At 42.8% G+C, this 27,334-nt stretch overlaps 1 protein-coding gene across 2 annotated transcripts in view; it reads left to right on the forward strand.

Moving 5' to 3' along the window:
- The first annotated feature begins 2,754 nt into the window (after positions 1-2,754).
- Positions 2,755-27,334, forward strand: part of Asxl2 (ASXL transcriptional regulator 2) — a 92,609-nt gene continuing 68,029 nt past the window's right edge. For both annotated transcript variants that reach the window (XM_028874991.2, XM_028874992.2), the window contains exons 1-2: positions 2,755-3,111; positions 23,765-23,847. In XM_028874991.2, the coding sequence (XP_028730824.1) occupies positions 3,055-3,111; positions 23,765-23,847 (140 nt within the window). In that variant the 5' untranslated portion in view covers positions 2,755-3,054. The remainder of the gene's footprint in view (positions 3,112-23,764; positions 23,848-27,334) is intronic.

Genomic DNA, 27,334 nt, shown 5'->3' on the forward strand with positions numbered 1-27,334 from the left:
TCGAGAGGCTGAGCAATGAGGATGGCAAGTTCAAAGGCTGCCAAAGCTACAGAAGCAATTCAAGAACTGGATACTGGCAAAAAACTAACATACAGACCAATGTAATTGAATTGAAGACCTTGACATTAATCCACGCACATATGAACACCTGATTTTTGACAAGGAAGCCAAAACTATACAATGGAAAAAAAGGAAGTATCTTCAACAGATGGTGTTGGCATAACTGGATGTCAACATGTAAAAGATTACAAAGAGATCCATATCTGTCACCATGTACAAAACTCAAATCCAAGTGGATCAAAGACCTCAACATAAATCCAGTTACTCTGAACCTGACAGAAGAGAAAGTAGGAAGTACTCTTGAACACATTGGCACAGGAGGCCACTTCCTAAATATAACACCAGTAGCACAGACACTGAGAACAACAATTAATAAATGAGACGTTTTGAAACTGAGAAGCTTTTGCAGGGCAAAAGACACAGTCAATAAGACAAAAAGACAGCCAACAGAATGGGAAAAGACCTTCACCAACCCCACATCTGACAGAGAACTGATCTCCAAAGTATATAAAGAACTCAAGAAACGACATCAAAATACTGAACAATCCAATTAAAAAATGGGCTAAAGAGCTAAACAGAATTCTCAAAAGAAGAATCTCAAATGGCTGAAAGACATTTAAAGAAATGCTCAACATCCTTAGTCATCAGAGAAATGCAAATCAAAACGACTCTGAGATACCACCTTACACCTGTCAGAATGGCTATGACCAAAAACACTAATGACAGTCTATGTTGGAGAGGATGTGGAGCAAAGGAAACACTCCTCCACAGTTGGTGGGAGTGCAAACTTACACAACCACTGTGGAAATCAGTATGGCGGTTTCTCAGAAAATTGGGAATTGATCTACCTCAAGACCCAGCCATACCACTCTTGGGCATATATCCAAGGAATGCTCAATCATACCACAAAGATACATGCTTAACTATGTTCATAGTAGCATTATTCACAATAGCCAGAACCTGGAAACAACCTAGATGCCTGTCAACTGAAGAATGGATTAAGAAAATGTGGTACATATATACAATGGAGTACTACTCAGCAGAGAAAAACAATGACAGCATGAAATTTGCAAGCAAATGGATGGAACTAGAAAATATCCTGAGTGAGGTAACCCAATCCCAGAAGGACAAACATGGTATGTACTCACTCATAAGTAGATACTAAATATAAAGCAAAGAACAATCAGACTGCAACCCACAGAACTAGGTAGGCTACATAGCAGGGGGGACCCTAGGATGACTGTGGCTTATAATAAGTTTTGGTTTTACTCAATCACTGGGCAAGCCTCAGTGAAACATTTCACTATTAGGATAAGAATTTGTACTGTATCAAGCTGATAACAGAAAAAAAAAAAAGTCGATAATTCAGGGACACTATCTCAAAAACAACAAAAGGGTTGGGAGTATAGCTGAGTGGTACAAAGCTTGTGCTAGGCTGTAGTTTTAATACCCAGTATCCAGGGGAGGCAGGAATGTTTGCACCGATATTTATTCCTAGCCCCCTATACATTCATTCTGTATTGTTAACAACAAATAATGTCAGCTGGTGGTGGCATACATCTTTAATCCCAGCACTCGGGAGGCAGAGGCAGAAGGATCTCTGTGAGTTCGAGGCTAGCCTGGTCTACAGAGTGAGTTCCAGGACAGCCAAAGTCACACGAAGAAACCACCTCAAAAAAGAAACCAAACCAAAACAAAAATCAAAAACCAAAATCAGTCAACTAACCAACCAACCAACCAACCAACCAAACAAACAAACAAAAACCTTTAGGTAAATGCCATGTTCTGGATTTTTCAAGAGGGTATTACTGACATTATGAATGAGTAGTCCTTGACCAGACATAGCTGAATCATTCAACAAATATTTAACGGATGCCTGATACATACAGGCACCGTGCCATGGGCTGAGTTCACTGAGGTAAAAGACATTTCTTTGATGGGACTAATCACATGTAAAAATGTAACTGGTTTCTAGTGGTTTGAAAAACGTCACCCAAGTTTGAGAGGCAAGGCTTGTGAGCTAACAACCTGGTTTTTGTTTCTCCACATTCATACGCGAGATTTGAGTGAATCAATCTAACCTATCTCATGTATTAAACTGAGATTAATTATAGACGAGAACTGCTTGCTGTACATCTTTAAAAAGATTGAGTTTGTAAAATTGAGCTCAAGGGCACAGGGGTGCATGCCTGTAATTACCAGTAATGGGGAAACAGGATCTGGAGTTTAAGATCGTTCCCTCCCTGAGCCTGTTCCACAATAAAACAAAACATGAAGTTTATCGGAACGGTACTTGGCCGGATCCCTTAGGCGAGCGTCGGGCTCTTTAAGTCTCCAGAGCCGCCCCTCGCGCACACACGCGGTCAGCAACCGCTCACTCAGCCTTTCCCCCGCCCCGGAAGGAGCCAATTCCGTTTCCGCCGGCGGATCTTCGCGGTGGGTGTGACCGCCAAAACATCCGACACCCCCCCCATCACAGACGCTGGAGGGCCCGCCCTCCATCTTGCGCATGCGCCCGAGGCGGGCCCGAGACCGGAAGTGCAGGGGCGTGGCGAAGCCGCTCCAGACAGCCGGCTCTGACGCCGAGGCTCGGGGAGTTGGGGGGGGGGGAGGAGGAGGAGGCGGGGACGCGCGCGCGCGCGCGCGCGCAAATGCGCGCTCGTTCGCGCAGCCCGGCTGCGTACAGTAGTGACGGCCGCGCGGGAGCGATCACATGACCACAGCGGCTGCCTGTACAGTAAGAACCCAATATGGCAGCGGCGTTAGCAGTGGCAGCAGCAGCAGCCGGACCGGCCGCCCCGTAGACCCCCCCTCTCCACCCCCGCCACCGCGCGCCTCCGTGGCCGCGTCTCCGCTGAGTTGCTTCTCCGGTCCGACTTCCCCTTTTCTCCCACCTTTCCCCGCCCCGCGGGAAAAGCGGTGCAGGGCGCAGCAGGCAAGGGAAGGCAGCCGGAGCCGGGGCACGGAAGCCTCCCCGTCAGTTCAGGACCCGACATGAGGGAAAAGGGCCGTAGGAAGAAGGGCAGGACCTGGGCGGAGGCCGCCAAGACGGTAAGGAGGGGGGCGCGGAGGGCAAGGCCGGCGGGAGGAGTTGGCTTTCTCGCCGGGCTGCCGGTCTCCGGGGAAGGGAGGTCACTTGGCCCCGCGGCCGGGCTGAGGGGCTCGAAAGCGCGCGCAGAGGGCGGCGGTTAGGGTCGCGTTGGCGAGCGCCGAGGAGAGCGGGGCGCCGGCGCGAGGGGGTTGGTGGCGCGCCTGGCTGCCGGTTCTCCCGGGGGCTGCGAGCGGACCCCTCGGTGTTCCGAGGTTGCCCTGTCGGGGGTCACGTCGCCGGCGCCCCCGCACTGCTAGCCCTTGTTTCGGCACCGTGTGTTGTGCTTGCCCAGTAACCGGTTCTTCTCCCTTGTGCGCCTTGGAGAGCCCCGATTGGATGCAGGCAGGAGGAGGCTTGTGCGTGCATCCAGCCCCGGAAAGGAGAGGGGAGCGCTGGGGCTCGGTGGCGTTTCCCCCGCCGAGGCGCTGGTGCCACCAGACCCCGGGGCCCCTGCTTATCTGGCTCTGGGAGCCAACGGCAGGTCACGAGGCTTTTGTGTTTGCCGTCCGAGCTGAAAGTGCAGGAGGTGTTTAGAAACGAAGTAACAGGTGGGACTTGGAGAATTTTTTTTTTTCTGTTTCCGTAGAGACCTACTCTGAATAAGGCAGCAATGCATGGTGGGACGTGTAGTTTACCGGGCCTCCACTTTTCTTTAGCCAAAGTGAAGGTGGACCGACGAAATTGTGTTTAGTGGGCACACACCCCGCCCCCGCCCACAATTTTGTTATACGGAATTTAGAAGTCATTTCAGAATGAGTATTAGTGCCAAGTCTTGTTTTGAAAAAAAAAGTTAAAAACGTGTATTTACGAAGAAACGTTACTTTAAGGAGAAATTGAAATTCCATCATTGCAAGTGTAAAAAAAATAACAGGACATTAAACAGAAAAAAAGCAGGACATTAAACATTAGTAGCATTTCAACCTCTTTTATAAATGGACAACAAGTTGGGTCTTAGTAAGTGAAGCCTTACAGGTTATAAGGTGTTATTTTCTCCTTTAAACAAGTGTGTGTGTGTGTGTGTGTGTGTGTGTGTCTGTCTGTCTGTCTGTCTGTCTGTCTGTCTTAGGGGCGGGGCATGTGCAGATGGCCATGGAGCACATGCAGAAGTGAGAGGACAATTTGTGGGAGTTGATGCAGGCTCTCAGTCTTGCTGGCCAGCACTTTTACTCACTGAGCAACTTCGCTGGTCTTGGTTTAGTTATTAATCTATTTTCTGGTTTTAAGAGACAGGGTTTCTCTGTCTAGTCCTGGAAGTCCTTGAACCCACCGTATAACACTGTAGATCACTGTAAATAACTGTTTCCTTTAGCAGACAGACCAGGCTGGCCTTGAACTCAGAGATTCCCCGAGTCTGCCTCCCAAGTGCTGGGATTGCACCACACTGCCCGGATCCTGGTTTCTGTTTTTAAATGAAACTTTCAGAATTCAAAAGTAATGTTCATCATGGAGAAAACTGGAAAGTATGAAGAAGAAAAAAAGAACTCAGTTCACTCCTTTACTACTGCCTAGTCTTGTTTCCCCAAATCTGAATTATATTGTTTATTCAATCTGCATTTGTTGTTGTTGTTGTTGAATGCTTCCCCTATATACATTTATTAGCTTACTTTGGGGTAGAATCTCACATCAATGGTTGTCTCCGATTTGCAGCAATCCTCCTGCCTCTGCTCCTTGCGTGCTGGGTTTATAGGCAGGCACCACCTTGCCCACTTTTATGGGATGCTCAGGATAGAACCTGGGCATCATGCATACTAGGCAGATGCTCTTCCCGCCCACTTAGAATTTGTCTTTGTGACAGTATCGGTAGTTTCCCCTAACAAACATCTCTAGAAATAATATTTTGGTGGTGAGGAGTTTCTCTTCCACAGAAGTTGTACTTTCTACTTCAGGGGCACCTCATTGACTGCTTCCTGTTAATGAAAGAGAAGATGCTATTTTAGTTAAAAGTATGCAAATCCCAAAATTAGTTAGGTGAATTAATTTTACTTACTTATTAGGCTTTAGTTTTTTGAGACCAGGTTTCACTTTGTAGCCCAGGCAGGCCTTAGCATTGGAAGCAGTAAGATTTGGGGAATCTCAGCAATCTTTATATCTTTTTGTTAACTTTTTTTTTTTTTTTGGTATTTCGAGACAGGGTTTCTCTGTGTAGCTTTGTGCCTTTCCTGGAACTCACTCTGTAGACCAGGCTGGCCTCGAACTCACAGAGATCCACCTGGTTCTGCCTCCCGAGTGCTGGGATTAAAGGCATGTGCCACCGCCACCACCGCCACCGGGCGTTTGTTTGGTTTTTGAGATGGACTCTTTGTAGCTCTGCCTAATTAAGAGCCCATTGTATAATCCAGGCTGGCCTTAAACTTGAGGTGATCTCTTACCTCAGCCTCCCCAGGGCTGGGATCATAAGCACATACTACCATGTCTGATTCAATCTGTACAGTACCTTATGAATTATCTTTTGGGTTCAATAGTTTAATGATTGGGAAATTGTGACAACTAGGAAGAATAATTTTGCATCTGTTTTATTTTCTGAAATAATAAATTAGAACATTTACTTATTTTGTGCCCCAGATATCTATGTGAAAAATAGTGTTTAAAAGACAGAGATTAGACGCCGGGGTGGTATTGACGCACACCTTTAATCCCAGCACTTGGGAGGCAGAGCCAGGCGGATGTCTGTGAGTTCGAGGCCAGCCTGGGCTACAAAACGAGTTCCAGGGAAGGCTCCAAAACAATACAGAGTAATCCTGTCTCGAAAAAACAAACAAACAAAAAGACAGAGTAGGCTGGGGAAATGGCTCAGTGTTTAAGAGCACTTGTACAGGAATGCACCTTTACAAAGTATCTCCTCCCCATTTAAAAAAAATTATTTTACTTTTCTGCTGCCTTTTTTGGGGAGGGATGTCTGTGTGTATCTAGATGTGCATGTGGAGGCCAGAGGATGCTACTATCAGTTGCTTTTCTCAGTTGCTCTCCACTTTATTTACTGAGACATGGTCTCCCACTAAACTGGAAGCTTGCCAGTTGGTCTACATGTGTATCTGGCCAGCTTGCCCAGGCCTCCCCCATCTCCACTTTCCAAGTACTAGTATTATTTGTATGGGGCCACCATGCACACCTGAATTCAAAATTTTGTAAATTTATTTCATGTGTATGTATATCCTGTCTGCATGTCCGTGCACCACATGCACACCTGGGATTAGAAGAGGGTGTCTGGTCCCCTGGAACTGCAGTTACAGATGGTTGTGCTTTGTTCCAGGTTACTGAATATACTAAACTTAAAAACTTTTAAAATATGATTTTAAGAGTATTAATTACACCCTTTAAATCAAATATAGAAGCCCCCATGGTGCCTCATGTCTATAACCCAAGCTCTCAGCAGGATCAGAAATTCAAGGCCGGGTTCAGCTATATAAAGTTTGAGGATAGCCTAGGCTACATGAAACTCCCTCAGAAATAAAAGAAAAAAACAATGCTATAAAATTTACATAAACTATTTAAATAAAAAACAGAAGTAAGTAAGTAATTTCAGATGAGTCTAATTTACTGAAAAGTGTGCATACTAAAATACTAGAGATGCTCAGTTTGGAGCTGGAGAGATGACTCAGTGTAAGAGCACTTGTTTCTCTTGCAGAGGACCGAGGTTCAGTTCCCAGCACCCACATGGTGGCTCACAACCATCTATATAACTCCAGTTCTATGGGGTCCAATGCTTTCTGCTGACCCTGGACACCAGGCACACATACATGCAGGCAAAACACTCATACATATAAAATAAAATAAATGTTTTAAAAAATGCTACTCAAGTTAGCTAAGATTGACATTTTGCTAAACATACAAGCAGGTGGAGGGTGTATATTACATAAAGTTCTATAATTTCTTTATGAATATCATGGATATCTTCTCATGGCAATAACTAAATTGCTGCCACCTTCCTTTTTTTTGAGACAAAGTCTCATGATGGCAGGGTTGGAAAGAGTGTGCAAGTGCTAGCAAGCCAGTGCACAGACACAGAGACAAACTGGGACAATGTAGTGCATGTACCCTATGCCCAAGGACCTACTTTATTGTTGTTGTTTTGTCTTTTCAAGACAGGGTTTCTCTGTAGGTCTAGCTGTCCTGGAATGTGCTCTGTATACCAGGCTGGCCTTGAAGGAGTGAGCCACCAATGCCTGGCTAAGATGTATCTATCATCTACCCACCTACCCACCCATCCACCCACCCACCCTATCTATCCGAGACAGGGTCTCTCTACATACCACTGGCCGTCCTGGAACTTGCTCTGTAGACTAGACTGGTCTTGAACTTGAACTCAGAGATCTGTCTCTCTCTGCCTTCTAGTGCTGGGATTAAAGGAATGTGCCACCACTCCCGGCTTACAACATACTTTTTAAAACTAGGCCCGACCTTGCTGGGTGATAGGAGGCAGAGGCAGGTGGATCTCTGTGAGTTCGAGGCCAGCCTGGTCTACAGAGAGAGTTCCAGGACAGCCAAGGCTACATAGAGAAACTCTGTTACCAGGCCCTACCTCTTTAACATTTCCGCTGCATAATAAATCTATCAGATTGCAGATCCATCAGTGAATTTGCCCTTTGATGAAACCATGCCTTCATGATCCATTCACTTCCTAGAATCCCCCCACCTGAACACTGACTCATTAGGAGACAAGTCTTCAACACTTGAGCCTTTTGGGGATACACTTATGTCAGAATTATAATGGTATCTGTGTTGTCGTGTGCTAAAAATATTCCATGGCCTTTGAACACCTAAAATGGCCACTGTGATTACGAACTGCATTTAACATTTTATTTAATCTTAATTACTGCTAAAAATCGGTATGTGGGCCAGGCGGTGGTGGCACATGCCTTTAATCCCAGCACTCCAAAGGCAGAGGCAGAGGTAGGCGGATCTCCAGAGTTCAAGGCCAGCCTGGGCTACAGAGTGAGTTCCAGCACAGGCTCCAAAGCTACACAGAGAAACCCTGTCTCCAAAACAAAACCAAACAAACAAAAATATCGGTATATGGCTATTATTGGATAATACAGAATTAAAGTAATTTCCCATGTTTATTGACTATTATTACATTTTTTTTTTTAAATAGGGTTTCTCTGTGTAGCTTTGGAGCCTGTCCTGGAACTCTGTAGACCAGGCTGGCCTTGAATTCACAGAGCCTGCCTCTGCCTCCTAAATCCTGGGATTAAAGGCATGCACCACCGCCACCCAGCTGACTATTTATTGTTATATTCAAACTGGGGATTGAATTTAGGGCCTTGTGTTTGCTAGCCAGGTGCTACATTCATGTGCATCCATAGTGTCATGCCTCTGACCCTCATTTTAAGTTTTGAGACAGTCTCACTAAGTTGTCCAGGCTGGACTTGAACTTATTGTGTAGCCCAAGCTGGTCCTGCATCAGTTTCCTGAGTAGCTGAGATTGTAGATGTTCTTCAACTTACAAAAATACAATATTTGTATTTTTTGCCAGTAAACTTTGCTATTCAGATCTTATCTTTAGTCTTTTTCTATGTTATTCCTGATCTTTAAAATTTTAGTTTTTATTTATATGTTTGTGTTTGTCTCTCTGTGTGTATGCCATGTGTGTGCAGGTACCTGCAGAGTCTAGAAGAGGGTGTTAGATATCCCAAAGCTGGAGCAGTGAGCTGCTAGCCCAAACTTGGGTCCTGGAAGAACAAAATATTCTTTTTTGTTTGTTTGTTATTATTATTATTTTCTATCATCAGCTTGATACAGTACAAATTCTTATCCTAATAGTGAAATGTTTCACTGAGGCTTGCCCAGTGATTGAGTAAAAACTTGTTATAAGCCACAATCATCCTAGGGTTCCCCCTGCTATGTAGCTTCCCTGGATCTGTGGGTTGCAGTCTGATTGTTCTTTACTTTATATCTAGAATTCACTTATGAGTGAGTACATACCATGTTTGTCCTTCTGGGTCTGAGTTTCCTCACTCAGGATGATATTTTCTAGTTCCATCCATTTGCCTGCAAATTTCATGCTGTCATTGTTTTTCTCTGCTGAGTAGTACTCCATTGTGTATATGTACCACATTTTCTTAATCCATTCTTCAATTGACAGGCATCTAGGTTGTTTCCAGGTTCTGGCTATTGTGAATAGTGCTGTTATGAACATAGTTGAGCATGTATCTTTGTGGTATGATTGAGCATTCCTTGGGTATATGCCCAAGAGTTGTATGGCTGGGTATTGAGGTAGATCAATTCCCAATTTTCTGAGAAACCGCCATACTGATTTCCACAGTGGTTGTACAAGTTTGCACTCCCACCAACAGTGGAGGAGTGTTTCCTTTGCTCTGCATCCTCTCCAACATAGACTGTCATTAGTGTTTTTGATCATAGCCATTCTGACAGGTGTAAGGTGGTATCTCAGAGTCGTTTTGATTTGCATTTCTCTGATGACTAAGGATGTTGAGCATTTCTTTAAATGTCTTTCAGCCATTTGAGATTGTTCTTTTGAGAATTCTGTTTAGCTCTTTAGCCCATTTTTTAATTGGATTGTTCAGTATTTTGATGTCTAGTTTCTTGAGTTCTTTATATACTTTGGAGATCAGCCCTCTGTCAGATGTGGGGTTGGTGAGGGTCTTTTCCCATTCTGTAGGCTGTAGTTTTGTCTTATTGACTGTGTCTTTTGTCCTACAAAAGCGTCTCAGTTTCAAAACGTCTCATTTATTAATTGTTGTTCTCAGTGTCTGTGCTACTGGTGTTATATTTAGGAAGTGGCCTCCTGTGCCAATGTGTTCAAGAGTACTTCCTACTTTCTCTTCTGTCAGGTTCAGAGTAACTGGATTTATGTTGAAGTCTTTGATCCACTTGGACTTGAGTTTTGTACATGGTGACAGATATGGATCTCTTTGTAATCTTTTACATATTGACAACCAGTCATGCCAGCACCATCTGTTGAAGATACTTTCTTTTTTCCATTGTATAGTTTTGGCTCCTTTGTCAAAAATCAGGTGTTCATATGTGTGTGGATTAATGTCAAGGTCTTCAATTCAATTCCATAGAACAAAATATTCTTAACCACTGTGCTCTCTCTCCAGTTCCTATATCCTGGTCTGTCTGTCTTTTTAAAGACATCTACCTCCCTACCTCCCTAGTGTTGGGATTTCCTTCATGTCAATTTCTGAGTGTTTTTATATATAAAGGTAATTTGTTATATTACAGATCTGTTTTCCTGTTTTTTCTTTTGAATGAATTTGTGGAGATTTTTCTTTTCTGTACAGATTTTTTGTGTGTGTTTGGTGTGTATTATAAAAAGAAAGTCAGATGACATCTGACCTTCATTTGGGGTTTGTGCGCAGAGGACAGCTTTTGTGAGTTGGTTCTCTCCTCCTGAGGGTTTTGGAAAAGATCAGACTGAGGTCGTCAGGCTTATTTGGCAAAGGCATTTACCTACACTGACCCATCTTATTGGCCCCTGTCCTGGGCATGTACTCAAGTGTGCACCCTCATACATATGTACTTCAAGATTTACTTTTATTTGTGTGTATCTGTATGAGTGTGTATCATGTGTGTGTAGGTGCCCACAGAGGACCTCTTGGAACTGGAGTTAGAGGTGGTTGTGAGCCATCTGACATAGGTGTTGGGAACTGAACTGTGGTTCCTCTGCAGGAGCAGGAAGTGCTCTTAACTGCTGAGCCATCTCTCTCTCTAGCCCTGCACATCTACACATATATATTTAATGTTAATGGAATTAAATTGATCAGTCTTTAACTTTTCTTCTTTCTAGGTTTTGGGAATCTTATGAAATATTTTTCAAACCATTAAGAGATTATAAATTGTGGGCTGGCGATGTAGCTCAGTCCGAAGATTGCTTGCCTAACAAGAATGAATTGGTTCTATCCCCAGCACTGCATGGTTTCATGGCATGAGCTGAGTTGTTGGTATAATCTTGTATGGGCTTAAGAGGTGGAGATAGGAGAATCAAGGGGTCAGAGTTATTCTCTACTTCATAATGAATTTGAGGCATCTGGGCTTGAGATCCTTGGGAGAGGGTTTTTGGGGAGGGGGAAGGAGTGAGAAATGGGGGTATTAAGTGATTTTATTCATTTAGATTTTGAGATAGGATCTCATGTAATTAGTCTGCCTCGAACTGGCTGTATGTTTGAGGATGACCTTGAACTCCTGATCCTCCCGAGTGCTGGGATTTCAGGTGGGCGCCACCATGACAGGTTTATGTGGTACCTGGACTCATGCAGTGCTAGGAATGAAATCCAGGGCTCCTGTATGCCAGGCAGGCAATGTGCCAGACGAGCCACATCCTCAGGCCTCCATCTGGAGTCTAACTCACTGATGTTTGAATTATGCAGTAGCTGGTTTATTGATACTCAATTTCAAATAACACTGTTCCTGTGGACGCTGTTAGTACTTTCTGCTCCCTTTCTTCCTTCTTCGCTTTTGATTTGGTTTTGAGATAGGGTCTTTTTTGTAATCCAGCTGGGCCTGGCATTTGCCATGCATCCCAGCTTGGTCTCCAAACCAACAGTCAGTATGAGCCACCAGCTTGACTCCAGTGAAATACATTAGCATGCTGTGAAGTTTTCCCTACTGTGTATTTTGTGTCTTTATGTAAAAAGCAATGGGTAAAATAGAGAAATAATTTTTATCCTAGAAGGTGTGGGTTAACACGGGAGAGGCTGAGGCCGATTTGCCAGGAGCTTGGAGTCCACATGGGTTAGATAGTAAGTTTTAGGCTGTACTGGACTGTGTTGTGAGACCTTGTCTCAAAAAACAAACAAGAGAAACCCAGCAGCCGTGCTGTGGTCTGTGTGTGAAAGAGGACAGGGGGCAAGCGGCCTTACGAGTTGAGTGAGTGTCAGCTAAGGTCCAGCAAAGACTAGACAGGGAAGGACCTTGGAGTGAGTGAGGACCGCACAGCTCAGCGGAGTTCATACTCTGAAGTGACACTTGGTTTTCACAGCATGGTCTGATTCTAAGAGGGCCAGTTCATCTGCTTGGAACCATGACACATAGAAATTGTGAGATAAATGTATATTCCTTTAACAAAAATTTGATAATACAATGTATAGTCATGAATAAGAATAAATATGTTGTTGAAGCTGTATAGTGGTAAGTTAATAAAATTTGAGTGTTCAAGGCCTCAGTGTTTAAAAATGATGAGTAAAGACTGGAACAATTTGGTCCAAATGGCTAAGAACATGGAATGCTCCCCCCGCCCCTTGCCCTCCAGACAGGGTTTCTCTGTGTAGCTTTGGAGCCTGTTCTGGAACTTGCTTTGTAGACCTGGCTGGCCTTGAACTCACAGAGATCCGCCTGCCTCTGCCTCCTGAGTACACCTCCGGGCAAGAACATGGAATGCTCTTGTGGAGGACCCATATTTGATTACCCATGGCTAGCATTTACAACCACCTGTAACTTGCGCTTCAGGGGGATCCAACTCCAAGTCTGCAGACACCTGCATTCACGTGTATAGACACACATATCCCCATACAAAAGTGAAAATCTTAAAGATTATGGATAGAAAATTTACAGATGAATGATATGTAAGGTCATTGTAAAATGAGGCACAAGGTGAGGAGAAGGAAGACTGAAAAATGTCTGATATATTGCTAATTCATCTTTGAGTATTGTGAAGTATTGTACTGGAAGAGAAAGGCTGCAAGGGTGGAAGATTGAAAAAAATTGACGTGACGTGTTTTTATTCTGGGAATAGTAGCTTTTTATGCAGGAGCTAGCATGTCTGTATGAGGTGGTTGGGCCGTGTGTGGGGTTTGTTAGAGAGGTCTGGAAAGTCTAGTGTTACTGGCTGGGTATTTCCTCCCTTGGCCTTCACACTGTTTTCACTTTAGGTTTCTTCTCCCCACATGTATTACACATGGAGTTCTCTAGCTGAACCTTTTTCTCAAATTCTGTTGGTCTCCTGAAGTGTAAGGAGCTTTAGTGTGGTTCTTTCACACAAAAATTTCTTTATTATTGTTTTTGTTCATTTGGTGAGGTAGAGTCTTGCACTATAGCCTTAACTGGCCTGGAACTTGCTATGTAGGCCAGGCTGGCCCTGAGTGCTGGGATCTTAGTTCTTAGTCATCATGCCTGGCTTACTTATCTTTAATGGTTTTTATTAGTCCTCATTAAGTTATACATAATAATGAATTTCATTACAACGTTTTCATCCATGTCCATGAATTTGTATCATTTTATCCCCATTATCCTGCCTTGTCTCCTCCTCCTGCTGATGCCCTTCCTCTTCCCTACTTTCCCTTGTACTTTCTTTGCTGTTAACAGTTTGGTGGCCCAGTGAGTTTTCATTTGGGTTGCTGACAGGTGCATGGAGGAGGGGTTATTGACGGGATTGTGGGCACTTCCCAGTGTAGCCACTGAAGAAAATGCCCCTTCCTCCTCCTCTAGCAGCCATTAACAGCCAAGATTTCCAGGAAGGGGGTGGCTCATGGGGCCACTCTCCACTTCTTTGGCTCTTTGAGATAGGGTCTCTCACTGTGAGAGCTAGTCCAGGCTGACCTCAAATTCCTGTTGATCTTTCTGCCTCCACCTCCTAGCCTTGCCTCATGGCCTCCGCTATTATCGTAGGTGTGAGCCACCACACCTTCTTTCTAAGTTGTCTCATTTTGTGTTTGTCGTCGCCCCACATTGCTCTAGAGAAGAGAGTATACCTACCTTTTAGAATCATTGTTTTACTTATCACCATATAGTTCCCTTACTAACCTGTATATATTGCCATTGTCTTATGATACTACAAATTAGAAAGCCCATGAAAGAGTATAATTTTGCATATAACTATGGAATGAATATATATGTATATGTATATGTATATATACATATATATATGTGTATATATATATATATATATATTACTATATAGTTTTTCCATGCAAGAGTTTCTCTGTGTGATAGCCTTGGCTGTCCTGGAATTCTCTTGGTGGTCCAGGCTGGCTTCGAACTCACAGAGATCCCCTCTCTGCCTCCTAAGTGCTGGGATTAAAGGTGTGAGCCACCATACCTGGCATGGAAAATAATTTTGAAAGTTCAGGAGAAAGCCTATTATACTTACCATATATTTGCTCTTTATTATTATTTTTTTAATTTATTATTTTATGTGTATGGATGTTTTGCCTGTATGTATATTTGTATACTGTGTGCATGTCTGGTGCCCTTGGAGGTCAGAAGAGGGCATTGAATTCCCTGGAACTGAGGTTAAAAATGGTTGTGAGCTGCCATGTGGGTGCTAGGAATTGAACCAGAGTCTTCTGGAAGAGCAGCCAGTGAGTGCTCTTAACCTCTGAACCATCTCTTCAGCTCCCAACTCTTCATATTGTTTTTATATTATATTTTTTTGAGATAGAGTCTCATGTAGCCCACACTGGCCTGGAATTCCCTATGCAGTCAAGAATGACCTTGAACTTCTGATCCTTCCACCTCTGCTGGAGTAGTCACTGAGTCCGACTTGTTCTTTCATTATTTATTGTTCAGATTCTGATAGTATTTCTTTTCTGCCTTGAAAACTTTTAGCTGTCTTTTAGAACATGGTCTCCTAGCAACAGACTCCTAGTTTCTTTTTTGTGGGAGAGATCCCTGACACCACCTCCAGGTTTAGTAATTCTGTAAGACAACACACGGGGCTGGGCTTTTAGTCAGACTAATCACTGTCATTTATTATGGCGTAGAATTCAGTCACAACTGGGTGCAGTAGAAGCAGGACATGGTGCATGGGCCTGTGACCTCAAAACTTGGGGGATATGGAGGCAGGATTTGGATTGAGACTTTGTTTCAAGGAGAAAACAACAACAAGGCTGGGAAGATGATTCACTTGGTCAAGTGTACACAAGCAGGAGGACCTGAGTTTGGATCCTCAGCACCCACGTAAAAAGCCAGGTATGGTATGTATGCTTGTAATCCTAGGCATGGGGAAGGAAGACAGGCAGACCCCTGGAATCCACTGGCCAACAATGAGCCCCAGGCCTAAGTGAGAGAATGTCTCAAAAAGGAAGTCCAGTGGAGGGCTGCTAAGGGTAATGTACTTGAGGTTGACCTTTGGCATCCACCCACAGGTATACATGTGTGAATGTGTATTTACATACAAAACATTCAAATTGAAGTGGGTAGATGGAAATATGCTTGAGGTGAAATTTGGAGGAAGGTTTCAAGTGGTGTCTGAGTAGGATCACATCTTAGTGCCTCCAGGAGTGAATTATGACAAGGAGTAAAAGTAAAATGTCTGTCACGAAACAGTGCCAGGGAGTTTTTTTTTTTTTTTTTTTTTTTTTTTTTTATTGAGAACAGGTCAGCATATATCACAATTCTGAATTTCTAGAAGGAAAGCAGATGTTCACATAAATCACATGGTTTGTACAGGAAAATTTCTCTCCAAGTCCAAGTTCTCATATACCAGTCAATGGCCAGTTGTTGGAGGCAGGACAAAATAAGGACAGTAGTTACAGGCTTGCTCTGTTCTTTTCCTTTTCTGCACGTAATCTCTGTAAGAGTGACTTTAGCTGCGTGGTGGTGGCTCACACCTTTAATCCCAGCACTCGGGAGGCAGAGGCAGGAGAATCTCTGATTTCAAGGCCAGCCTGGTCTACAGAGTGCCAGGACAGGCTCCAAAGGCTACACAGAGAAACTCTGTCTTGAAAAAAACAAACAACAACAAAATAAAACTTTGTTTTTAATTTTTTTTTTGTCTTTTTAAGATTGTTTCGCTGTGTAGTTCTGGCTGTCCTGGAGCTCTTTCTGTAGACCAGGCTGGCTTTGAACTCCAGAGATCCACCTGCCTCTGCCTCCTGAGTGCTGGGATTAAAGGTGTGAGCCACCACTGCCTGGCAAAGAACAACTTAGTCTTGTAAAATGTTTAAGTGTGTGTGTGCCTGTGCTTGCAGAGGTCAGAGTTAGATTGTACTCCCCTGGAGCTAGAGTTATAGATAGGTATTTGTGAGCTGCCTGACGTGGGTGCTGGAAAATGAACCTCCTCCAGAAGAACATTTTGTGCTTCTAACCACTGAGGCATTTATCCAGCTCCTGAGAATAACTTTATTTTACTTTCATTCCAGAAGGGTGTTTTGTTTTGGATAGGGTCTAACCCAACTGGTTCTTCTTGCCTTAGCCTCTGGAGTTCTGCTATTCCAACAGGGGCCACCGTTCCTAGTTGAGTGTTCTTGCTGTGTATAGATTTTAAGGTTGGCAGTCCATTTCTATGGGTACTGAAAGGTCGACGTTCTGACCTTTGTTTCCAGTGAGACACATACAGCTGTGTAGTTTTCAAATCATTTTTCTAAATATGTTACATAGTTTTTAATGGTGAATAAGGGTTTTTTTTAACATAATTTAGTATTTTTTAATATGTTTGTGTAAGTGTGTTAGAACTTGAGTTACAGACAGGGGTGAGCTGCCATGTGGGTGCTGGGAATTGAACCCAGGTCCTCTGGAAGAGCAGTCAGTGCTCTTAACTGCTGAGCCATCTCTCCAGCCCCTGGAAAAGGTTTTTATGAACATGTTGGCACAGTTCTTTGTCTCAGTATATGCTTTTAGTTATTTTTAATAGGAATAAATTGCTAGGCCATAGTTTTAGCTTTTTATTGTTGCTTTTTTTTTTTTTTTTTTTTTTGAAATTAGAACAGGCTGTCTTTAAATTCACTATATAACCTAGGGTGACCTGGGTTCAATCCCAGCACCTACATGACAGCTCACAACCGTATGAAACTCCAGTTCCAGGGGATCCAACACCCTCATACAGACATACACACAGGCAAAACACCAATCAATACACATAACATTTGGACTCTGGATCTTCTCTAGCCTCTTGTGCTGAGATTGTATATGTACATTCCCACACCCAGGGTTTTGAGTTTTGGAGTTCTGTTCCAAGGCTTTCTGCATGCGTGGCAAGCAGTCTATTAACTGAGCTTTATCTTCAGCCCTGTAAGAGTTCTTTATATATTCTAGAGTCTACATGCATGTTTCTTACTGTGTAGATCCATAGGTAAACAATATCTACAGATAATTTTTATATAGGATCTTTTGGTCTTGTGTCACCCCCCCCCACACACATACACACACGTGCAACAGGGCTTTCTGTGTAGTCCTGGCTGTTCTAGAACTTACTCTGTAGATTAGGCTGGCCTCAAACTCAGAGATCTGCCAGCCTCCCAAGTGCTTGGATTAAAGGTGTGCACTACCACTGCCCAGCTGCTTTCATCTGTTTGTAACTCTGCCTTCAGTACATGAAATCACTGCTTTTGCCATGTAATAGATACTTTCTCAGGCTAATATTACTTTTTTTTTTTTTTGCTTAAAAGATAAGAGCACTTTGATGTTCAATTATGATTAAATATTACCATGCATAATGAGAGAACTTTACACTATAAGCAAATGTATTTCCATCTGAATTTTTCTTATAAAATTCTAATTGTTTTTGTGTTTCTAATTGTGTTTGATTTATTAACATTTCTTCCTTTTATTAGTTTCCCTCTAAATATTAAGGGGGTGTGTTTTGCTTGCTTTTGACACAGTCTTGCCATATAGCACAGGTTGTCCTGGAATTCAAGACCCTTCTGCCTCAGCATGCAATTCTGAGCTCTTTCTTCTATTGCTTTCTTTGAATAAGTATTTTCTCATTGATTTTTCTCAGACAACTTTGTGTGTGATAATGTTTTCCTGTTTACTTCCGGCTTTTCTTTAGATTATGTTAATGAATGCATGCATATTACTTCACATAGTACCAGCCTTATCACTTTTATGTCATATATGACTCAATAAAGGTAGAATCCATGAAAGGGAATATTACATAAAGCAGACAGCTCTAGGTTAAAATAAAAACTTGTACAGAATAGGAAATACGGAGGGGACAAACAAGGAGAAAACCTTTAATCATCCCGCTCAATGCCAGTGTTGTTGATGATAGTATAACTTACCTTCTTGAATTTAATTGTACCCTCCTCCTCCTGGAGTAACCTTGTCTTGTTTGTGGCGTCATTACTATGTAACAGTCACTGACCTTGAAGAAATAATACTGGCTACTTGGAAGGAATAAGTGCTTCTTAACTTTGGGTGAAATCCAGCACAATTCACTAGACATAGGAAGAGTACGGCTTGAGTAGGGAGTACTGATATTAGAATGTCGGCATAATGGAGTTTAGAAACTTGTTAGAGTTCCTTCCCCTTGGTTCTTTGTGCAAGAGTCCCCTCACTATTTAGTTCTGCCTGCCTTGCCTGCCTTGCCTGCCTGCCTTCCTTCCTTCCTTCCTTCCTTCCTTCCTTCCTTCCTTCCTTCCTTCCTTCCTTCCTTCTTTTCTTTTTTGAGACAGGGTTTCTCAGTGTAATTCTGGCTGTCCTGGAGTTCACTCTGTAGAGCAGACTGGCCTAGAACTCACAGAGATCCCCCTACCTTTGACTCTTGAGTGCTGGGATGAAAGGTGTGCACCACCATCTCCTAGCTAGTTGTGTTTTCAGTTTGAAGTGCCTGTGTTCCTTTCTCTCTCCTTCTGCTGTTCCTCCTTCAGCAGGATGACTTTCCTGTGTAAAGTTCAGTTTCTAAGCTGTCACAGTGTTCGTATATAGTGAGTTTGGTAGGTGGGAAAATAGCATCTTGACTTCATTTGGTTCCTCGGTTTCAAATATTAGGTAGTAGAAGTTTGGATGATGAAGCAAATGTCAAAACTGTACCCGCTTCTCATGAGGGAATCAAAATTTGGAATGGCTAGGCTCTCCTTTTGTCTTCGTTTGGAAATTCATTTCTGTCATTGGCAAAAGTAGTTGGTTGACTCCCATTCCCTGTTTGATTTGATGTTCTAGGAAGAATTCAATGTTAGTTGTTGACCTGGATGCCAGTTCACTGCTAAGTCTGCTGAATCTGATGCCTTTTCCTGATTAAATGGAGTCTGAGTTCTCACAGCTAGTTAAAGCAATTTTGTTGTTGAAAAACAGAATGTTTCTATTAACCTTGCAGTTTAGACATTGTTGACCACTATAACTGCAGAAGCATTTTGGCCCTTTTTTAAAAATGTTATTTTTATGTGTTTGAGTGTTTTTCCTGCACACTTGGTGCTGTTGAGGCCAGAAGAGGGTGTGGGATTCTTTGAAACTGAAGTTACAGAGGTTGTGAACCTTCATATTGGTTCTAGGAATTGAACCTGGATCATCTGGAAGATAATCCACTGTTCTTTACTGCTGAAATTTCTCCGGCCTGGCTCTCCCCCCCTTTTTTTTTTAATTTTTAAAATTTTTTTTGGTCAAGATAAGGATTTCTCTGTGTAGCCCTGGCTGTCCTGGAGCAAACTCTGTAGACCAGGTTATCCTCGAACACAGAGGTCCACATGACACTACCTCCAAGTGCTGGAATTAAAATCCTGTGCTACCACGCCTGACTCAGATTTGACTTTTCTTTTTTTAAAATTTATTTCAGATTTGACTATTTTTTTTTCTCCTGTCCCATTAGCCACCTAGTTTATTTGATAGTTTTTCTTCCCTGGCTTTTAGGCATCTTGTGTATCTTGTGTAGCACAGACTTCCGAAACCTTACTCTGCTTGTGTTCTGGTTGATCTCTGTGACTACAAAAGTATTAGTTATCCTGTTTAAGGCTTTTTGGTCAGTAAATAATTCTTCACTTGATCTTAGCCAAAAGGCCGAGAAGTGATAGTAAATAATTCTTATGCCAGACATTAAGAGATTATTATGTTATTAACATTTTAAATGTAAAATTAAATGATCCACGTTACACAAAATTCAGACTCTTCATTCATCTTTTCACTTCTTGAATGAACTTACTAGAGACTGATAATTTAAATCCTGCTTTTTGTTTTGTTTTGCTTTGCTTTGTTTTGTTTGAGACAGGGTCTTACTATATAGCCCTGGCCCACTTGGAATTTGCTATGTAGACTAGGCTGGCATGGAACTCAAAGGGATCCGGTGCCTGCCTCTGCCTCTCTGGCTCCTGGGTGCTGAAAAAATAAAGTCCTGCACCACTATTTCTGGCTGAGGAATAGTCCTAGTAAGTCCTTTAGGAACCTTGTCCATTGCCCTTGAGTTCTTTGTCTCTTTTTAAAAAAATTATTTATTTATATTTTATGTGCATTGTTGTTTTGCGGGCTTGTATGTCTGTGTGAGGGTGTTGGGTCCTCTGGAACTAGAATACAAACAGTTGTTTGTGGCCGTGTGGCGTCTAGGAATTGACCTCGAGTCCTCTGGAAGAGCAGTAAGTAGGTGCTCTTAACAGCTGAGCCATCTCTCCAGCCGTGCCCTTGAGTTCTTTATACTGTTAATTTTTTAAAGATTTATTTATTTATGTATCTTATGCATATGAGTGCTCCATTTGCATGATGGAGAGGGCATCAGACAGAAGAGGGCATCAGCTCCCATTACAGATGGTTGTGAGCCACCATGTGGGTGCTGGGAGTTGAACTCAGGACCTCTGGAAGAGCAGACAGTGCCCTTAACCACTGAGCCATCTCTCCAGCCCTATACTGTTGATTTCTAATTTTTTTTTCATGTTTGATCATATAGTCATAAGAGTAGTTTGTTTAAATTGTGTTTTGTAGTTTGAACAGTTCTAGTAGAATTTTTTGTTTGTTTTTTGTTTTGTGAGACAGACACTGCCCTCCTGTGGTCAGAATAAGGTAGCTGTTTTGGAAAACTGCTAGTCTACATCTTGAGCTTGTGGTAAAAGAATATAATATGGTATGCCTCCCTTGGATCCTTCCCACCTTAAAGAGTTTTCCTCACTTTTCCTTAGTAAATCTACACTTGCTGTACTTTTAAAAAAATTGTAACAGTTTAGTATTTTTGCTCAGAAGTGTTTTGATTCTCAGGTTTTTCTAGTGTATGTATATATTTTTCTCATTTTTTATATTTTCTTAGGGAGATTCAGATAATTAAATATAAGCCAGGCTGTGGTGGTGCACTTCTTTAATCCTGGCATCAGAAGGCTGAATTTGAGGCAAGCCTGGTCTACAAAGCGAGTTCCAGGGCTGTTACATGTAGAAACCCTGTCTCGAACTTCCTTTCCAAAAAAAAAAAAAAAAAAAAGATAATTAAATATAAACAAAAATGGTTATCGAAAGGAGAAACTGTCCTTTTTTATTATTAGTATTTATGTGTGAGGTCATGTGCACACAGCTCAGAAAACAACTTGAAACGCAAGAGGCACTTCTTTCTCTTCCTCTCTCATGTGGCTCTGGGGGATTGAACTCAGGGTAAATGCTCTCACTTGCTGATCCATCTCACCGTCCCAGGTCCTGTTTCTGTTTTGTTTTGTTGCCCAGCTGTCGTGGAACTCATTATGTAGCCTAGACTGACAACAGTTTGTTACAGAATTCCTGTCTCTCCTAAGTGCTGTAATTACAGGCACGATCCGTTTGGAGGGGGAGACACCCTCTCCATGTGTAGTCTAGGCTGGCTTCTAACTGATCCTGCTGCCTCTCCCTTGACAGCACTGGAATTACAGTCACATACCATTCTGTCCAGCTTAACCAAAGGACTGTTGTGTGTAAACACAAGTGTTTCACTCATGATAGTTTACTCTTGGTTTTTCTTGCAGTATAGTGCAGTTTCTGAACAGAGGAGTGAGTTTTGGAATTTATGATTATTTTCTGTTTTTTTAATTAGTAGAAATTAATATACCATTAGTTTTTTATAGTGAAAACTAAAGAAAAAAACAGAAGGCTAATAGCTCAAGGAAAGCATGCTCTTTTGTTTACTTCACCTGAGTAATGAGGGTGACATTTTTGATAAAGCTAACATCAGAAATAGGATGTGGCAAAGATTATTGGCGAGCAGGGCACTGACTCCTGCTTCAGCGTGCTGAGTGCCGGGGATAACGGCCTGCACCACTGTTTCCTGAAGCATAGTTGTGCGTGTCTGATCTTAACAGTTGCCATTTGGGGTCTGTTGTGTGTAGTTTGTCTTTTGTGAGTTCCACTGAGTGATTGTAGATTATGTATCTGACATTCTGATGCTGTTAGGATCGCACAGCCCTGAGCGGCTGGACATGTGTCTCATTGGGTACAGTGCTGAATAGCATATAAGAGGCCCTGGAGTCCATCTCTAGCAAAAACCAGGTGGATGTGGAGTGTCTGAGCACGGGGAAGGGCAGGTAGGGGGATCAGAAAGAAGTTCAAGAGCATTCTTGGCTCTAGGGAGTTATAGGCAGCCTGGGCTAGAGAATCTGTCCTCAAACTAAAACAGCATCAAATGCTTGTTTAAGTCCTATGAGAATTTTTTTTTATGTTTTTTTCTGTGTGTGTGTGTGTGTGTGTGTGTGTGTGTGTGTGTGTGTGTGTGTGTGTGTGTGTTCTCGAGACAGGGTTTCTCTGCGAAACAGTCCTGGCTATCCTAGAACTCACTCTGTAGACCAGGCTTGAACTCACACAGATCAGAGATCCACCTGCCTCTGCCTCCCAAGTGCTGGGATTAAAGATGTGTACCACCACAGCCTGGCGGGAAATTATTTTGTTTATTTGTTTTTGAGACAAGAGTTGTATCCTAGCTGTCCTTGAACTCACAGAACTGCCTACCACTACCTCCAGTTCTGGGATTAAAGGAATGTCCTACCATGCCTGGCATTAGCTTTAACTCCCAAGTTTCTACCAATCTCCTGTGTATTAAATTTCAAAACATCATAATTTTTAGAACTTTGGCAGCTATTCACATCTATTTTGTATTTATGTTGGCTAGTGGTTAGTTTCCAAGTGTGGTATTGGTTTATAGCTGCTGCCATGTTGCCTGGGCAGGTATAGAGAGGGAAAGGACCATGACATACCCAAAGCCTAAAAACAAATTAGGAGAATTCTCTACCTCTGACATTAGGAAGGGCTCCCTTTACTGTGCTTCAGATCAAAAATGACAGATTGTCTTGGAACATTTTCTGTCTGTATCAGTGTGCTCTTGGGTTTCAGGTTGCTGTTAAGTCCAGGACAGGAGGTTGTAGAGAAATCAAAACCAGGAAATTCACTCCTGACTATATTGTGTTTTTTCTAATTGTGGTTTACCTTTATCTGCTCCCATTTTCAGAGTCTTCAAATAGTGATTCCATTCATTCTGTCCCGATTTTTAGTTAAATTTAATGGGAAAGACAGAACAAACTAAGCTTACTGTTCGTGTTGTATCCAAAACACTGACATAGTTTTTATTTATTTATTTATTTATTTATTTATTTATTTATTTATTTATTTATTTATTTATTTATTTATTTAAAGGAAGCATGGATTTAGCTGGGCATGGTGATGTATGCCTTTAATCCCAGCACTCTTGGAAAGCAGAGGCAGAAATCCACCTGCGTCTGTCTCCTGAGTTCTGGGATTAAAGGGCTGTGCCACTACACCCTACTAAAGTAGATAATCTAAAGATGTGTGCAGTGGTAGACCACAGGTAGGGATGTGGTATGGGAATGGAGACTAAGAGTAATCAATTCCATATTCATTAATAGGAGTAATTAAAGTTTAATTTTAACCTTTTTGATCTATTTCTGCTTCATAATTTGACTTACCGTTTGTGATTAACAGAAAATATCTGGGTGAAGTCTCTAGATATGTATGTTATAGATCTAATTATTGACATAGTTATAATAATAATAGACAATTATAAGAATGAGAACTTAAAATAAGAATTCATTGTTATTCCTTGCTTCTCAGGTCTTAGAAAAATACCCCAATACACCTATGAGTCATAAAGAAATTCTTCAAGTTATCCAGAGAGAAGGACTAAAGGAAATCAGGTGAGTTATTAAAAGTATTACTAGTAATAATTATGTTTAGAGTATCTAATAAAATTTAGTATGTTTTGGTATTCTTTGTCTTAAACCTTCATTGGTTAGTATAATGTACTTTATGAACTTCTAGTTCATTTTTCTCTCAGTCCTTGGATTTTTTTTTAAGTCATAGCATTTATAAAATCAAAAGTAAGTAAATTCTTCATGAAAAAGTAAGTAGCTGTTTTTCAAAGCCTATGCACCTTGATTCTTAGGAAGGCCTGGAGTCATCTTTAAGCTGTCACCTATCACTTTGTGTTGGTAATTGGACAAAAATTATTACACAGCAGCTTCAGAAGTAGGTAGTGTAAGAAGAAATAAGATTTCTTAAAAAGAATGAAATGGGAAAGGTCTTTGTGTGTCAAGAGAAAGTCTTTGCTGGGCATCACCACACATGCCTGTAGTCCAAGATGCTTGAGAGAAGCTAAGGCTGGACGATCACTCGAGCCGATGAGTTCTAGACCAGCTTGGACAGCACAGCAAGAGCCTCTCCCCCAAGTAAATAGATAAACAAACAAATACACAAAGAGGGCTGCCAAAATGTCTCAAGGAGGTAAAGCTCTTGCCAGTTCGGTGACCTGAGTTCAGTCTCCAGAGCTCACAGTGGAAGAAAGGAGATGACTTCTGGAGGTTGTCCTTTGGTCTCCACATGCATTCTGTTTCACACATGCACAGACACACACACACACCCAGACACACACATTTAAAAATGAATGTTTAATCTTCAAATGTAGTAGATATGTAAATAGGGTCAAAGATAATCTTTGATTTCTAAGAGTCTTGTTATGTTAGCATATAATAGTCTTATTTGCATAATTAAGACTGTCATTAAGAATGCCAAATTCATTGTGTATATTGAGACAAATTTGGCTATCTACATTGGGGATATTTCATTAAGATAAGAAATTTGAATAAAAAAATGTTAGGTAGGCTGGGGCGCATTTCTCAGTTTTCAGGAAATAGAGACAAGTGCCAGGCCAGCCTCAGCTACTTATTGAATACCAGGATGGTAGGGCTCCCCAGCAAACTCTGTGTATTAGTTACTTTGTTGCTGTGATAAAGCATTATGACCAAGGCAACTTATAAAAGAAAGCTTTCAGTTGGGTTTACAGTCAGAGAGGGTGCTAGAACAGTAATTGAGAGCTTACCTCTTGGATTCACAAGCATGAGACAGAGTGAGCTAGACTGGGAATTAGATGGGTTTTTGAGACTTCAAAGTACACGCCCATTGACACTCCTCCAAGAAGGCCACACCTCCTAATCCTTCCTAAAACACTTCCAACAGTTGGGGACCAAGCATTTAAATATATGAATCTGTGGGGACCATTTTCTTTAAACTACCACACCCTGTTTCACAACATTAAACCAAAATAAGGATACAAAGTTTGTGCTTTGTTTGTTTGTTTGTTTATTTTGTTTTGTTTTTTGAGACAGGGTTTTTTTATGTAGTCCTTCCTGGCTGTCCTAGAACTCACTCTGTAGACCAGGCTTGCCTTGAAAGCAGAGATCCATCTGCCTCTGCCTCCTGAGTACTGGGATTAAACGTCTGTGCCACCATGACCTGGCTAATGGTGGTTCTTAACTGTGGGCAGGGGATCACTCTGGTGTGCGAGGAGCTATTTTTGAAGATAATACTGGATGAGAAGAGGAACACACTGTATCATTTAATAGGCAGGTAATAGGAACACCACATACCTTACATGGACAGTTCCTTACATTGAAGAGTTGCCAGTGATGCGTCTTTGAGAAACACTGAATTGTGCTAAAAAATTTAAAAATAGACTGCAATTTCTTTTTATAAGTAGCTATTGTATGATCTATTTTTTTTTGAAAATTTGATTCTTTGGGAGTTTCACATCATGTACCCCAATTCCACTTACCTCCCACCCCCCCAAATCCTCCCCTCAGCCCTGCAGTGTCCCCCCCTCCCAAGAAAATTTTAAAAATCAAAACAAAGCAAGCGAGCAAACAAGAACAAGACAAACAAAAACCTCTTCACTTCTCTTTCTTTCCCACCTCTGCAACACCTCTTCATTCATCTGGTGGCATCGAGGGCCTCTGTTATACAGGACACCCTTTTGTCCTGCCTACTTTACTAGTAAGCAAATGTTGATTGCAGTGAATCTGGGGTCTGGTTCAAGGCCTCTGGTTTCTGGTACATCATCATCACTCACCAGAACTCCTCTGGGATATCCAGTGGCTGCCCTGAGTCATTGAGCCCCTGTGGGTATTGTCCCACAGGACCAGTCCCTTCACAAGCTCCAGCAGGTCCTGGATGGGGTAGATGTTAGGGTGGGCCAACCCAAGGCCCTGCTGTGAGCGGATGGTAACGGAGATAGTCAGTCCAGGCCATTGGGGCCATCCACCTCAGGTGAGAGGGTGGAGTCAGCTCCCCTACGCCCATGCCCTCAGGGTTGTTTCACTCTCCCTTGTGGTGAGCGGTGGGGCCATCTCTCCCATGAGGGTTGAGGCCAGCTTTCTTGCTGCAATGTCCATCGAGAGGCAAGGCCAGCTTTCTCTGAGCTAGCAAAGGGTGGGGCTGGCCCAGCCTGGCCCTCTGATTTCATCTTGCAGGGTTACTTTGGACCCCTGAGGTGATGTGGGTCACAGACATCAACACAGACCCCAGCTGCAGCTTGACCACAGACCCAGACATGGTCCTTGGCAGCAGCTGGGTCTAGATGTCACAATTTCCCCAGGTAGCAGTGCAGGCCACTCAAATTGGCCCGAGCCCCAGTGATTTAGTTTGGCCCTTGGACACCAACATGGCCTTCGCCCTCGAGTGTCTGCATGGCCTTCTATGGTAACAGGAGCCTTGGAAATCAACACAGACCCTGGCTGCAGTAGGGACACAGACTCAGACATGGCCCTCAGCTGTAACTCTGGCCCAGACATCACCATGGCATTGCCTAGCAATGCAGGCTGCTCAGACCTGCATGACCCTAGGACACCGACCTGGGCTCAGATGGATATCTGACCCTGGGCATCCTCACATCCCTCAGTGACAACAGGCCACATATGTCAATCCAGACCCCGGCCGCTCTAGGGCCACAGACTCAGACTTGGCCCTTGGGAGTAGCCTGGGCCTGGATGACACCAGGGCCCCAGGTAGCAGCACAGGCCACCTAGATCTGTATGCCCCCAGACTCCAACAAGTCCATGGGCTGTGGTTGAGATCCCAGGCCTCTGTATAGGCCCTAGCGGCATTCTTGGTCATAGACTTCAACACAGGCCCCAGCTACAGCTCCACCAGGGACCCAAACATTGTCTCAGGCTGCAGCTCGGTCTGTCGACATCCTGAGTCCAGGTGGAAGCACTGGCCACTCAGATTAGGATGACTCTGGCAGCATCATGGCCCCGGACACCAACAAGGCCACAGGTTGCGGCCTAGACCCCAGGCTCCATGTGGCCTCTGGTGGCAACATGGACCACAGACTTCAACACAGACCTCAGC

Source organism: Peromyscus leucopus, chromosome 22 (genome assembly GCF_004664715.2).
Source record: "Peromyscus leucopus breed LL Stock chromosome 22, UCI_PerLeu_2.1, whole genome shotgun sequence".
NCBI lineage: Eukaryota > Metazoa > Chordata > Mammalia > Rodentia > Cricetidae > Peromyscus > Peromyscus leucopus.